Raw genomic sequence first — 13,978 nt, 5'->3', positions numbered from 1 at the left:
CAATAACACAATCATTCGATTGGTTGAACTGGTCCTCACCCTCACCAATTTCTCCGCTGAATCCTTCCATTTTCTCCAGACCAGAGGGGTAGCCATGGACACCCGCATGGGCTCCAGCTCTGCCTGCCTCTTTGGGGACGTGGTCCATCTTCCACAGCTACACCGCCAAAACTCTCTGCACTTTTTTTCTGCTACATCGATGTGTGTATAGGTGCTAGCTCGTGCTCCCACGAGGAGGTAAACAGTTCAATTTCATGAACACCTTCCACCCTGACCTCAGGTTCACCTGGACCATCTTGGGCACCTTAATCCTCTTCCTGGACCTCTCCATCTCCATTTCCATTTCCGGCTACCGACTCAACACTGATATATACTTTAAACCCACTGCCTCCCACAGCTACCTGGACTATGCCACCTCCCACCTTGTCTCCTGCAAAAACATTATCCCTTACTCCCAGTTCCTCTGCCTCAGCCCATCTGCTCCGACCAGTTCCACCATAGAACATCCCAGATGGTCTAATATTTCAATGACAACAATTTCCCATCCCATATGGTCAACGATACCCTCCAATGCATCTCCTCAACTGCCCGTACCTCCATCCTTTAACTCCACCCCTCCAATCACAACAAGGACAGAAACCCCCTGGCCCTCACCTTCCACCCCACCAACCTCTGGATGCAATGCATCATCTTCTGCCTTTTCCACCACCTACAAACATACCCCACCACCATGGATATATTTCCCTGCCCACCCCTGTCTGCATTCGACAGAGGCCATTCCCTCCGCAGCTCCTTTGTTAGGTCCACGCCTCCACCAACTCATCCTTTGCTCTGGCACCTTCCTCACCACCAGAAGTGCATAACCTGTGCTCATGCTTTGCCCCTCATCTCCATCCAAGGACCCAAATTGACAGATTTACCTGTACTTCCTCTATTGTGTCCATTGCTCTTGATGTGGTCTCTTGTACATTGGGGAGACAGGATGCCAATTTGCAGAACATTTCAGAGAACATTTCTGGGACACACTCACCAATCAGACCACTTCATCTCCCCCTCCCACTTTGCCAAGGACATGCAAGTCCTTGCTCTCCTCCACCACCAAACTCTAGCCACCCAATGCCTGGAGGAAGAATGCCTCATCTTCCACCTTGGGACCCTCTAACCACACAGGATCAATGTTGATTTCACCTGTTTTCTCATTTCGCCTGCCCCCACCTTACCCCAGTTCAAACCCTCAAACTTGGCACTGCCCTCTTGAACTGTCTAACCTGTCTATCTCCCTGCCCTCCTATCCGCTCCACCCTCCTCTCTGACCTATTACTATCACCCCTCACCTTCATCTACCTATTGCATTCCCAGCGATCGTGCCCCCCTGCTCCACCCCCTTCCATTTATCACTCAGCCCTTTGGCTCATTCCAGATGAAGAGATTATGCTCGAAATGTTGACTCTCCTGCTCCTTGGATGCTGCCTGACCAGCTGTGCTTTTCCAGCACCACACTTTTCGACTCTGATCTCCAGTACCTGCAGTCCTCACTTTCTCCAAACATCAGTAGTGAGCCTCCGTTTAAACACTGCTGTACTGTCCTGCTTTCTATGTGTGTGTCTTGGTCTTTTGTGGTGGGGGATATCACAGAGAGGTTGGTAAATAGGGTCCATATCAACATGCTTGTTAAAGTTCCAGTTTGAATACCAGGCCTTGAGGAATTACTGTGCATGTCTTTGTTAAGCCTGTCCCAGGATGGATGCATTATCCCAATCAAACTGGTGTCCCTCGTCATCTGTGTGTAAGGATACTAATGATAGTTGGCCATATTTTGGTGGCTAACTGGTGCTTGTGTATCCTGGTGGCTAGTTTCCTGCCAGTCTGACCGATGTACCGCTTATTGCACTCCTTGCAGGGTATTGTGTATATGTCTTTTGTTCTGCTGGTTGGTGGTACAGGATCTTTTAGAGTTATCAAGAGCTGTTTCGGTGTGTTGGTAGGTTTGTGAGCTACTATGGTGCCAAGAAACCATGTCAAACTAGTAGACCTATGTTTCACAACCCATTTCACCCTCAACAAGATCTACAAACAAATCAACATGGCATCACCAATATCAGGATTCTTGGCAGAAGCAATTATGTAGAGGTTAGAACGAGTTGCCCTCCCCATGATTCAGCCCAAGCTTTGGATCCGTTATGTGGATGACATCTTCATCATGAAATGGAACAATGCAAATAAAACCCACAAACACATGATCATCCTCCTTACTGGTATAAAGTTCACCAAAGAAGAAAACAACAGACTCCCCTTCCTTGATGTCACAGTAGAATGAAAATCCAATGGAGGGATACAGACCAGCGTTGACAGGATAGCAACACACACAGACCAAATACTCAACTAGAGGAGCAATCATTGCAACACTCACAAATGGAGCTGCATCAGGATATTATATAAACGAGGCACAACACACTGTAGCAGTCAGGGACTAAGAGATGCCAAAGAAAAACATCTATACAACATATTCAAGAAAGGGTGCCCAATAAGCACAGTCCATCGATTCTTACACAACAAACCTAAACAAAAAAGACACAATATGCCCTGAGACTCTAGCCACACTATCTTACATTAAAGGTATCTGAGATGATGACCAGATTACTCCGGCCTCTTGGCATCATGGTAGCCCATAACCTACCAACACAAACAGCTCTAGAAGAATCTGAAGGACCCTGTACCAACAACCAGCGGAACAAACATCACATACAAAATACCCTGTGAAGAGTGCAACAAACATTACATCAGACAGACCGGCAAGAAACTAGCCACCAGGATGCATAAGCACCAACTAGCCACCAAAAGACAACCAACTATCACTGGCATCCTTGCACACACAATGAGGGACACCAGTTCAACTGGGACAAAACATCCATCCTGGGACAAGCTAAACAAACAAATAAACAAACATGGGAATTCCTAGAAGCCTGGCATTCAAACCGGAACTCCATCAAACACATCGATTTGGACCCTGTTTACCAACCAAACAGAAAAAGAACCAGAAGCGAGATCACCCACCACAGACCAAGACACACAAATAGAAAGTGGGACAGCGCTTTCAACCAGACTCACTAATGTTATCTAGCATGGTGACCAAACATCTACAAAACAAATCTTCCAGCTCAACGAGCAAACTTACAACCCAAAAAGAGGAAATACTGAAGAAATCAGACAGTATGGCAGCACCAATGGCGAATAAATAAAGCTGATGCTTTGAGTTTGATATGAATCTCCTTCTGAAGTAAACCATGATTTTTAAAATACAAATAAATCGCATCTCTCATTACGCCTCCTCACAAAGAAGAATGAAAATGTATCTTTAACAGGCAACATCATTCCCTATCAAAAGAGGGTTAAATGGTTTGTTAGATTAACAATATTGTGTCATTAAATCAAAAATTATTATTTTTGACAGCCATATTTTACTCAAGAGCATCTGAATGACCACATTCTTTCCTTCACATGTGGCAGTGATAAACCATCAGCTACAAAAAAACTTTTCCAAGCACATGAATTATTTTTCAATTGGACAGCAGAAAAATTAAACTCCACCAAAACAACCATACACTCTTGTCCCAAAATTTCTCCCAAAATAAATGTCTATATCGATTGCAATTTCTTCCATATTGTTGAACTAAGGATAGACAAGTCTCCGGGCCCTGATGGAATGCATCTCAGGGTATTAAAAGAAATGACAGGAGAAATAGCAAGTGCACTTATAGTAATTTTCCAAAAGTCGCTGGACTCTGGGGCAGTTACAGCAGATTGGAAAACAACAAATGTGATGCAACTGTTTATAAAGTGAGGAAAACAAAAGATGGGGAATTATAGATCTGTGAGTTCAATCTCTGTAATGGGGAAGATGCCCGAGTCTATTCGGGCATAAGCCATTCCTGAAGAAGGGCTTATGCCCAAAACGTCGATTCTCCTGTTCCCTGGATGCTCCTGACCTGCTGCGCTGTTCCAGCAACACATTTTATGCCTGAGTCTATTATCAAGTAAGAAATAACAAAATAGAAATTTCCCGTTGGGCAGACGCAGCATGGGTTCATGAAGTGCAAGTCACCAATTTTGAGGAGATTCAGAACTGAATTAAGGAGGAACTTCTTCACCCAAATGGTTGTAAATCAATGGAATTCCTTGCCCAGTGAAGAAGTTGATGCAACTTGAGTAAACATTTTTAAAGCAAAATTAGATTTTTTTTGAACAATAAAGGAATTAAGGGATACAGTTAAAGTGCAGATAAATGGAGCTGAGTCCACAAAAAGATCAGCCATGATCTTATTGAATGGCAGAGCAGGCTGCAAGGGCCAGATGGCTTACTCTTGCTCCTAGTTCTTATGTTCTTATACTCTTGGCGATGTAGATTTCAAACAGATGCACTTGCTTTACAAACAAGATGTCTCTTTCATTAACAAATATTTCTATTAAAATGTACTCAGTTTCATTGAAAAATAACAGACATTGCACCGTTTAGTAGTAAAATGACACTCACACCAATGCCCATAACATCGAACCAATCTGAATGGATTATTATGTGGTGCTGCTAAAATTAATATAATTGTCAAAAGCAACCTGAGAATTTGGTGTCAATTCAACTTTTCTGCTTTTCTTTAACAAATTTGTCAAAGGAGGCATTACAGTGCATAAGTTTGGAACAAACATGCCAACATATCACGAAGTTTTTCATTTGTCCTAGAATGGAAAAATCCAACTTTTGAATTTTCAAATTCATACTCATTCATCAGTTGATATTTTAATTTGACTATGTAAATACACTTGCACTGACTACCATCTTTCTCAATCTCTAAAATTAACATGACACTTGGTGATTTCGTTCTCTTTTCTCTGGAGTATTCACCAAGTAATTTATCTCCTTTTTTTTTAATTCTTTTGATTTGGTAAGGGGTCCATTGAGCCTCATTTTTCTTGGATCCCCAGAGACTAGAAACAATACTAGCACCTTGACTCCTGCAACAAAAAAATTCCAATCTTGCCAGAAGAAAAATATCAATGACTGATTTGCTCCAGAGTGTTTCAATATCTACTGGTTTACTTTATAAACCTGCTGTTTTCACTGTTTCTTGAGCACTCTTCAAATACTTTTTGGCTAACTCACAGGCTCTGGGTCTGTTCTCTCAAACTCAAGTGAGCTTAAAGTGTAGTCTGAGCTGTGGTTTGTCATTTTTTTTCTTTAATCTATTTCAATTGTTCTCCCACCTCATGACCATACCAGTTCAAATGGACAAATCCTGTAAACTAATTTGGAGCATCACTAATGGCAAACAGTAACAGGGGAACTCCTTTATTGCAATTATTCAAGCATTTGTGTCTATAAGCTCTAATCTTCAAATTTAAATTCCACCTTTCCAATGCACCTCAAGATAGCAGGTGATAAGCAGAAGAAATTGAATGTTTTATTCCCAAAGTAGTCATCATTTCTTTGAATATTTGCGACAAAATTTGAACCCTGATCAGGTTGGACTTCTTTGGGTAATCCAATTGAACCAACATTTTCCTTACTAGTTTTGCAGGATTTTCTGTCCACCCAAAAGGGCCTGCTTCAGAAATTCTTGTTGAAGCATGTATAATCAATATAAGGCACTGATTCTCAGACCTTGTTTCAGTTAGGCATTCTATACAATTGGTTAAGATTCTGCTAAATACTTATTTGAAACTTGGTTTGGGAATTACCTGATGGATCACTGTGCACCCTTCACTGGCTAGTATTTGAGCTGATCTCCATTTTCTCATCAGTAATTGTCTTACAAATAATAACACTTGGGTAGAGTTCTAATTCAATTTCTGAGGAGGTTGTTGGGCATAACTTTCAATTCAGGATTGAAGTGAACCTTCATCTGGTTACTTAAATTTTCTAAAATCATTTCCAATAATCTGAGTTTCTCAGTTATTCCTTTCTTTTCCTCATATACTGTTCGTCTTATCCAATTTTTGGACCTGTTGCAACAGTCTGGAAAACTTCCTCCTATAATTTTAGTTTCTTGTACCTCTTGTTTGTTCCACTATCCTCCAGGAGGCCAATATTTTTGAACCAGCTGAGTCATTTCCCAAGATAAAATCCATTCCTATCAGGATTTATTTCACTACTCCAACTACAACATCCGCATTTAATCTTTAATCCAACGCTGAGACTGTTGTGTAACCTCCATGTACACCTCCAATAAACATTTTCTTTCATTAACCTTGTCAGAAGATAAATATTATCATCAAATCAATATCAATAACTGACTTGCTCCAGAATGTCTCAATATCTACTGGTTTGCTTCCTTTAAGCACAAAACAATTTCTCCTTTGACATAAAACATTAAGAACTTCCAGTGATCTGATTCCTCATCAGCAATTGAGGATGGATTTTCTTTACTGCACTCAGTCATCTCTCCCTTCCTAATACATTCTAAGGAAACAATGTTCTTTTTGTACTATTGCTACAATTTTAGTACATACTTCGTTTCATGGTGGCCCATTGTCTGAAGAGTGCTTAAGGTGTGCCTATAACTGCAAATTGGTGCCCCATTTCATTTCAGCAAATGGCCTTGCTTTGTCCAGTCTTATCACAATGGAAACATTATTTTTTGGTTCTAGCCTTTCTCCTTTATTACTTTGGCATCCTTTCATTTGTTGCCAAAAACTAGTGCCTCTTCCATCAACAGATTTCTCCTTCAGGCAATTACAGATGGGAGATCATCTGAGAATCACAAGGAATTTGTTAGAACTGATATTTCACTGATCTCTGATACTTGATGTGCATCTATACAGTTTTTAATAATACAGTTTTTTTTTAAGTTTTGCAGGAATCTTAAAGTTGTTATATAATCATAACTTCCATTACAATCTCAATTTTTTTTCTCCAAATTCAGTGATCAAATCTCTAACCTCACTTTTTGCAAATTCTACAAATATCTTATTAGATTTCTTTCCTTCTTTCTACATTTTAATTGATGAACTTCAGGAGAAAGCTCATATACATTGAGTATTTCATTTTTTAAACGGTTTATTAATTTACAGATTGTTCTTCTGAGAAACTAGCTTTCACACTCACAGCAGTACTGTCAAAGTGTCTTATATGAGGTCCAAATTTTTTTTTGGCCTCAACATCTGACCAGCTACCTTTTCAACTGAAGTGAAATTACAATTCTCAACTTCATTCTCAGTAAGTTTAAGCACTAAACATATTTTTAATTAAATCAGATACCTCACTGGAATCAGAATCATCCTCCGAGCTACTATCCCCTCTTTCCCTGCTTAATCTAAGCTTTTCTCTGGCCTAGTATGTTGTCTCATCTCCATATCTCTTTTGAGTTCAAACATTTTTAAATTCCATTTTTTTTAAGTTAGAATGCTTCACCTCCCTTTCCATTGAGTTTCTTCTTCTACTTTATTCTAATTGAATTCTTTTCGTTTCTCTTACACTCAAGTTTTTTTAAAAATATTTCCAACTTTATTGTAGCTGATTCCAGCTGTGACATGTTTCCCTTCCAATTCCAAATGCTGGATAAACACTTTCAACATCACCTCCTTACAAGGTCCTGCTTTTGTTTCTACCTTTGATTTATCTGCTTAACTTAGTCTTATTTAAAAAGTTCAAATAACCCAGTTAAATCTTACATTCCTCAAAAACTTGAGGCAGCACCGAATGTCAAAATTTAATATATATAACAAAGTCCACAACACTCCTATGTTACATTCAGCACTTTTCCATGTACAGTACCAGTTTCTCAAGAAGAGACACAATTTCCACTTAAATTCAGTGAACTCAAAGCCCAGATAGAGCCCCACTTGTTATGATCCCAGCACTTAGAGAAAGAAATCAGCCTTAACTCATTATCTGTATGTTTTATTTTTATGAACATGGTGAGCATCCATAATCACGCGAGGCTGTAAACTTCCTTTAAGAACAGAAAATTAGTACATAACATTCAAAAAATTAAAACAAATTAAGCTATCTAAGCATGGAACTTCATTTGAAATATCTTTTTAAAAAAAAAAGCAAAATAAAAATCTTGTCACATTTTGTGGCAGTTATAAAGTCTCCAGAGTCTGGAAATCCAGAGTACTCTTCTGTATCAAATCTTCTCAATTCTTTCCTATGAACTGTGCCTTACGTGAATACTCAAAACTGAATGCTTTGCCTTTCCTAGCTTTTAACAACCTGCAGATTTCTAAACAATACTCCTGATTTGCAAGTTCCACCCAACTAAACTTTTACACTTAGGTAATTGTGTTTTCCCTTAAATTGTACATACACTTTTCTAAAGAAACTATCTTCACTTCTAACCACAGTCAGGTCTCCTCTAAAAGCGGTCTAAAATCTTTCAAATTGAGTTTTCTTAATGAATATCAATCCTTAATTATTCTGAACCACAAATATGCTGAAGGGTTTCAATATATACATTTGTCTAAAGTCACCACAATAAATATAATCTTCCAACAGCACTCCAGACATGCCCGGATCTCTGATGCACAATGATTTAGGTCACTGTTTCAGGAGGATTATTTGACCTAGCTTCTTTTTAAGAAATCTCTTGACAAAAAGTAAGCCATCCATGTGCCAGGTTTTCTAATCCAAACTGTAAAAGTTATATTAATATATATCACAAAAATAATTTATGCCAACATCTTCCAAAACTAGATCGAAAACTTCAATTTCTGACAGTTAAACTTCTAACTATATAGCACCTTTTAGGTAGTAAACATTTCCCAAAGGTCTGCACAAGAACACTATAAACAGACTTCAACATTAAGCCACAGAAGTAGACTTTAAGACAAACAAAAATCTTGGATTGCATGTTCATCTTAAAAGAACGTGCAAGGGAAAGAGCGTGAGAAAGAGAGACCAAGAAAGAGAGAGAGAGAGCTAGAATAAGCTAGAATAAGAGAGAGAGAAAGTCAGACAGACAGAGTGAGAGAAAGCGAGTGAGATAGTTAGGGCGAGTGAGTGCAAAAGTGAGTGCGAGTGAGTGGCTGGAAGTAGGCAGCTGTCGAGAATGTGGTGTTGGAAAAGTACAGTAGGTCAGGCAGCATCAGAGGAGGAGAATCGATGTTTCGGGAATAAGCCCTTCAACAGGGAATAGACAGCTGCAAACATATCACCAATAGTGGGAAAGTAAGAATGCTCAATAAGCCTGACTGAAAGAGTGCAGATACCCTGAAGGTTTTTGCGCAGGAGACTATAAAGATACAACCAGAGGAAAAAAAAAGTATGAGCATTTTAAAACAGGCAGCTGATTAAGCAAAAGATTAATGCAGGTCAGCATTCAGAGGAGAGAAACAAGTGCACAGGACATTGTGAAAGGATTTCAAATTAGAATGTCTAAGCTGACTTGGGATGCATTCAAATAGTCAAGAGTAGAGGAGCCAAGCACATGGATATATAAAACTTAAATTTGATTTACAATGCCCATTGATATTTAATATCTACATAGTAAAGTTGTGTATACTGTAACCTGTCCTGCAGTTTATTTACACAATTCTATTCTCTACTTAATAAAATGAATCAACAGCAAATAGATAAACCAGTAAAACTCATTAGTTTAATACAATTTCATCACCAACTGGTCATTTGTTAACAACCTTCAGATTAACTGCATTCTACATCTGTATTCTCCCCACAGTTGAAGTGAAATGGTGAACTCAGAACGACAAAGTGTAAACTGCCTTAAGAGTAACATAATTGTCTGGCAAGTAAGGTTGTGGGGTAGATCATTTCCTGACTTTCTTACACAAACTCAATTCTATCATTTTTCTTTGTTCTTGTTTGAGATGTGAGCACGCTAGCAAGGCCATTCCAAGTATCCCTTGAAGTGGCTGGCTCTCCACGTCATTTCAGATGGCATTTAATAAACCACATTGTTATAGGTCAACCATATTTTTCAGAGTCTGGAGTCAAATTTTTGCCAGGACAGGTAAGAATGACAGATTCCCTTTCCTGAAGAACATTAGTGAGCCAAATGGGTTATTACTGCAAATAGATAGTGGCCATGTAGTAATCATTAGACTAGCTTTAAATTCCATTTGATTTCAAACAAATAGTTGTTACTTTAGATTATTTTTTTAAATAAGAAAGCTGTATCATTACCCATGAAAAATTCATAGCACTCACCAACTTGCCAAAATGATATTTGCAGTAGCCACAATATTTAACATTATCAGCTTCTGAACCTTCTTCTTCACACAGAAGTCCTGCCAGCTGAGCACTAAACAAAAAGAAAAATAAAGATTGTCACAAAAATGACCAAAAGATACAAATTATTTAATGAAGCTATTCAGTTTGATACCTGCTTTCTATCTTTGAGCCAGTTCTGTATCCAAATGGCGAGTACTCCCTGTATTCCGTGAGATCTAACCTTGCTAATCAGTGTCCCATGGAGAACCTTGTCGAACGCCTTACTGAAGTCCATATAGATCACATCTACCACTCTGCCCTCATCAATCCTCTTTGTTACTTCCTCAAAAAGCTCAATCAAGTTTGAGAGATATGATTTCCCATGCACAAACCATGTTGACTATCCCTAATCAGTCCTTGCCTTTGCAAATACATGTCCATCCTGTCCCTCAGGATTTCCAACATGCCCACCACCGAAGTCAGGCTCACTGGTCTATTTTTCCCTGGCTTGTCCTTACCACCCTTCTTAAATAGTGTCACCACGTTAGCCAACCTCCAGTCTTCCGACACCTCACCTGTGACTATCGATGATACAAATATCTCAGCAAGGGACACAGCAATCACTTCCCTGGCTTCCCACAGAGTTCTAGGGTACACTTGATCAGGTCCTGGAGATTTATCCACCTTTACCCATTTCAAGACATTCCTCTTCTGTAATAGGGACATTTTTCAAGATGTCACTATCTATTTCCCTACATTCTATACCTTCCATGTCTGTTTCCACCATCAATACTGATGCAAAATACTAGTTTAGTATCCTTACCATCTCCCCTCCCCCCCATCTCCTGCAGCTCCACACAAAGGCCGCCTTGCTGACCTTTGAGGGGCCCTATTTCTCTCCCTAGTTACCCTTTTGTCCTTAATGTATTTGTAAAAACCTTTTGGATTCTCCTTAATTCTATTTGCCAAAGCTATCTCATTTCCCCTTTTTGCCCTCCTGATTTCCCTCTTAAGTATACTCCTTCTGCCTTTACACTCTAAGGACTTACTCGATCTATCCTGTCTAATACCACTTGAGTCAGGCTGGAGTGCAGCATTTTGAAACCCTATTGACTGACCACCAACGTTGCTTGCAAACAGAAATTTGTGATTTACGCTCATCACCAAAAAGCAGATTCTTCCTGTTCTTCTCTAGATAACTCTGCAGGCCAAAACCACTTTGGAACTTTGAGCTCAATCTAGTAGCTCTATAATTGTTGGTTGATTAAGCTTCATATTTATTGTGGTGCACAATCAGATGGCCCTAAATTTTAACTTTGCCAATATTCAGGAGAACTAACTTTATTTATAACTGGAATTTTACATTAACTCTTCAAAGGAGTTGATATGAATTCCTTGCATGACAAGAGACAGGACATACATATAATTTTTGGGGGCTGTGTTTTAAAAATAGTGGTATATGGGTGTATTACCATCTTACAAAAGTCTTAGCTCAATGGCTACCTTCATGTATAAAGCGTGGACAGTAGACACAAAAACATTTCACAATAGGGACATTTCAGTTCATCTCAAATTCTATTATGAAATAATATGAACAGACATGCATTTTGCAACAAGGAACAGAAACTCCCAGAAACTGGAACATTATTCCTCTCCTACCCAACCAGAAAGACCAACTGCAACAGACACCAACCAACTAACTGAACAAAAATCAAGTATCCAACTTAGGACCCCGCTGATTTAGATGGACAGGTACCATACAATGTAGTGTATTTATTCATTGATATGTTGAAGAAATTTAGATTGCAATTCAACAATCCTATGGAAAATACATAAATGTCAAGTGAAGCTGGCAGTTAGGGTGCATATGATGCCACACACCCACAAACTTCTACCCAACATCCATCAGAGTGCTGACCACGTACCTTCAAGACTGGTACATGAATAAAAGCCATTTGTGCAAGGTACTGAAGGGAATCAGGGTCTGCGGATCTTGCTTCGAAAGAGGTCGATGCCTTCAGAAGAGGAGGGGAAGAGAGGCAATTTGAATTAAGTCTCCAACTGGTTCAGTTGGCAAGGTCATTGTGTTCCTGTGCCACATAGGCCACTAAATTCCATGTTCAACTTCCAGTTAATTGTCAATAAAAATAGTGGAGATGCTGCAGTTGACTTCAGCTTCCCAGGCTAGACCAGGCCAAAGATGCTGGGACTTTTTAATTGCGATTACAGCTGCTTGGACTTTACTATAGCCAAAACAAGGTTCATTACTATGCATCCATGATTAGCAGCTTCCTGATATGGTCAGCATTCATACAGTTAGAAGAGTCAGTTGGGCAAGTTTCCAGTTGAACAGTACCCAAGTCATACTGTAGAGAATGCAAACATTTTATAAATGTGTATCCTTTAAAATTTTTGTTTGATATTACACATTCCTTCTATGTGCATTTTGTATGAGTTACCAGTAGGCAGACGGTTACTTTGGATGTATAAAGGAGTTAATTAGAACTACGTGTCGGATGCGGTGTTTGTGTTAAGGATGTACTGTTTGGGTCATGACCATGGGTAGGGATCACAATTGACAGTTAATGTAAGAAGTAGACATACAAGATCAGAACATGACATCACAGAAAGGGCCACTGACTATAGGGGAAGAATAGAATGTCCTTGACATCAGTGTGCCAAGTTTCTGCAAGATAACATGGAGACAGAAAAGAAGAACAGGGAGTCATGAGCCATTTGTAGCCACTAGAATCAACGGGAAGCATAAACTATTTGAATTTGGATTCTGGTTATGTTAATTTATTTTGGCTTAATAAATTATTCTGATACTACCATATCAAATGCCTCCCTGACCGACAATTTTTTTTAAACCTGTATCTCTGATAATACCCCAAAAGACAATTATTTTAGGAAATGGGGTAAGGGGGATGTAAGTATTAGATTATTCTACTTCTTTTCAAAATTCCCACTTGCATGTAACTGCATATAACACAAGTTAGTAAGAGATATGTTCTACTTCAGGGGTATCTCTAACTTTAGTAATAACTCTCGAAGGAGTGGAGGTCACTGGGGCAAATACTCTAATTTTTCAACAGATCTTAGAAAAGACGTGTCATGGATAAAAATAGCACAAAGATTAACACATAAGAGCTCTCAATTCTAATCCATGTATTAGCAGGAAGATAAAGCTAAACTTAGAATCATAGACATATACAATATGGACACTGACCCTTCGCTCCTAATTTATTCTAATCTCACCTTCTCTGGCAGTTCATTTCACACACACCACCCTCTGCGTGAAAACTTTGCCCCTTAGGTCCCTTTTAAATCCTCCACCTTTCAACTTAAATCTTCTCTAGATTTGGACTCCCCCACTCTGGGAAAAGATCTTGTCTATTCACCCCATCCATGTCCCTCATGATTCTATTAAGCTCTGTAAAGTCATGCCTCAGCCTCCGACACTCCAGGGAAAATAGGCCCAGCCTATTCAGCTTCGCCCTATAGCTCAAATCCCCTCAAACCCTGGCAAGATCCTTAAACCTTTTCTGAACCCTTTCAAGTTTCACAACATCCTTTCTAAAGCAGGGAGACCAAAATTGAATGCAGTATTCGAAAAGTGACCTCACCAATGTCCTATACAACTGTAACATGACCTCCCAACTCCTGTACTCTACACACTGACCAATAAAGACAATCATACTAAATGCCTTCTTCACCACTGTCTACCTGCGACTCCACTTTCAAGTAACTATGAACCTGCACTCCAAGGTCTCTTTGTTCAGCAATACTCCACAGGACTTTCCCATTAAGTGTACAAGT

The 13,978-nt window shown here is 39.3% G+C and overlaps 1 protein-coding gene across 9 annotated transcripts in view; it reads right to left on the bottom strand.

Annotated features, from left to right (window-relative positions):
- Positions 1–13,978, bottom strand: part of mllt10 (MLLT10 histone lysine methyltransferase DOT1L cofactor) — a 294,669-nt gene that overhangs the window by 178,435 nt on the left and 102,256 nt on the right. For all 9 annotated transcript variants that reach the window (XM_087987376.1, XM_087987375.1, XM_087987379.1 and 6 more), the window contains one exon: positions 10,157–10,250. In XM_087987376.1, coding sequence (XP_087843502.1) covers positions 10,157–10,250 — 94 coding nt within the window. The remainder of the gene's footprint in view (positions 1–10,156; positions 10,251–13,978) is intronic.

This window comes from Chiloscyllium plagiosum, unplaced genomic scaffold (genome assembly GCF_037043375.1).
Source record: "Chiloscyllium plagiosum isolate Xiang-an unplaced genomic scaffold, Cpla_swu_hap1 HiC_scaffold_5, whole genome shotgun sequence".
Taxonomy (NCBI): Eukaryota; Metazoa; Chordata; class Chondrichthyes; order Orectolobiformes; family Hemiscylliidae; genus Chiloscyllium; species Chiloscyllium plagiosum.
Note: the sequence above shows the minus strand (reverse complement) of the source record. Positions and strands in the feature narration are given on the sequence as shown.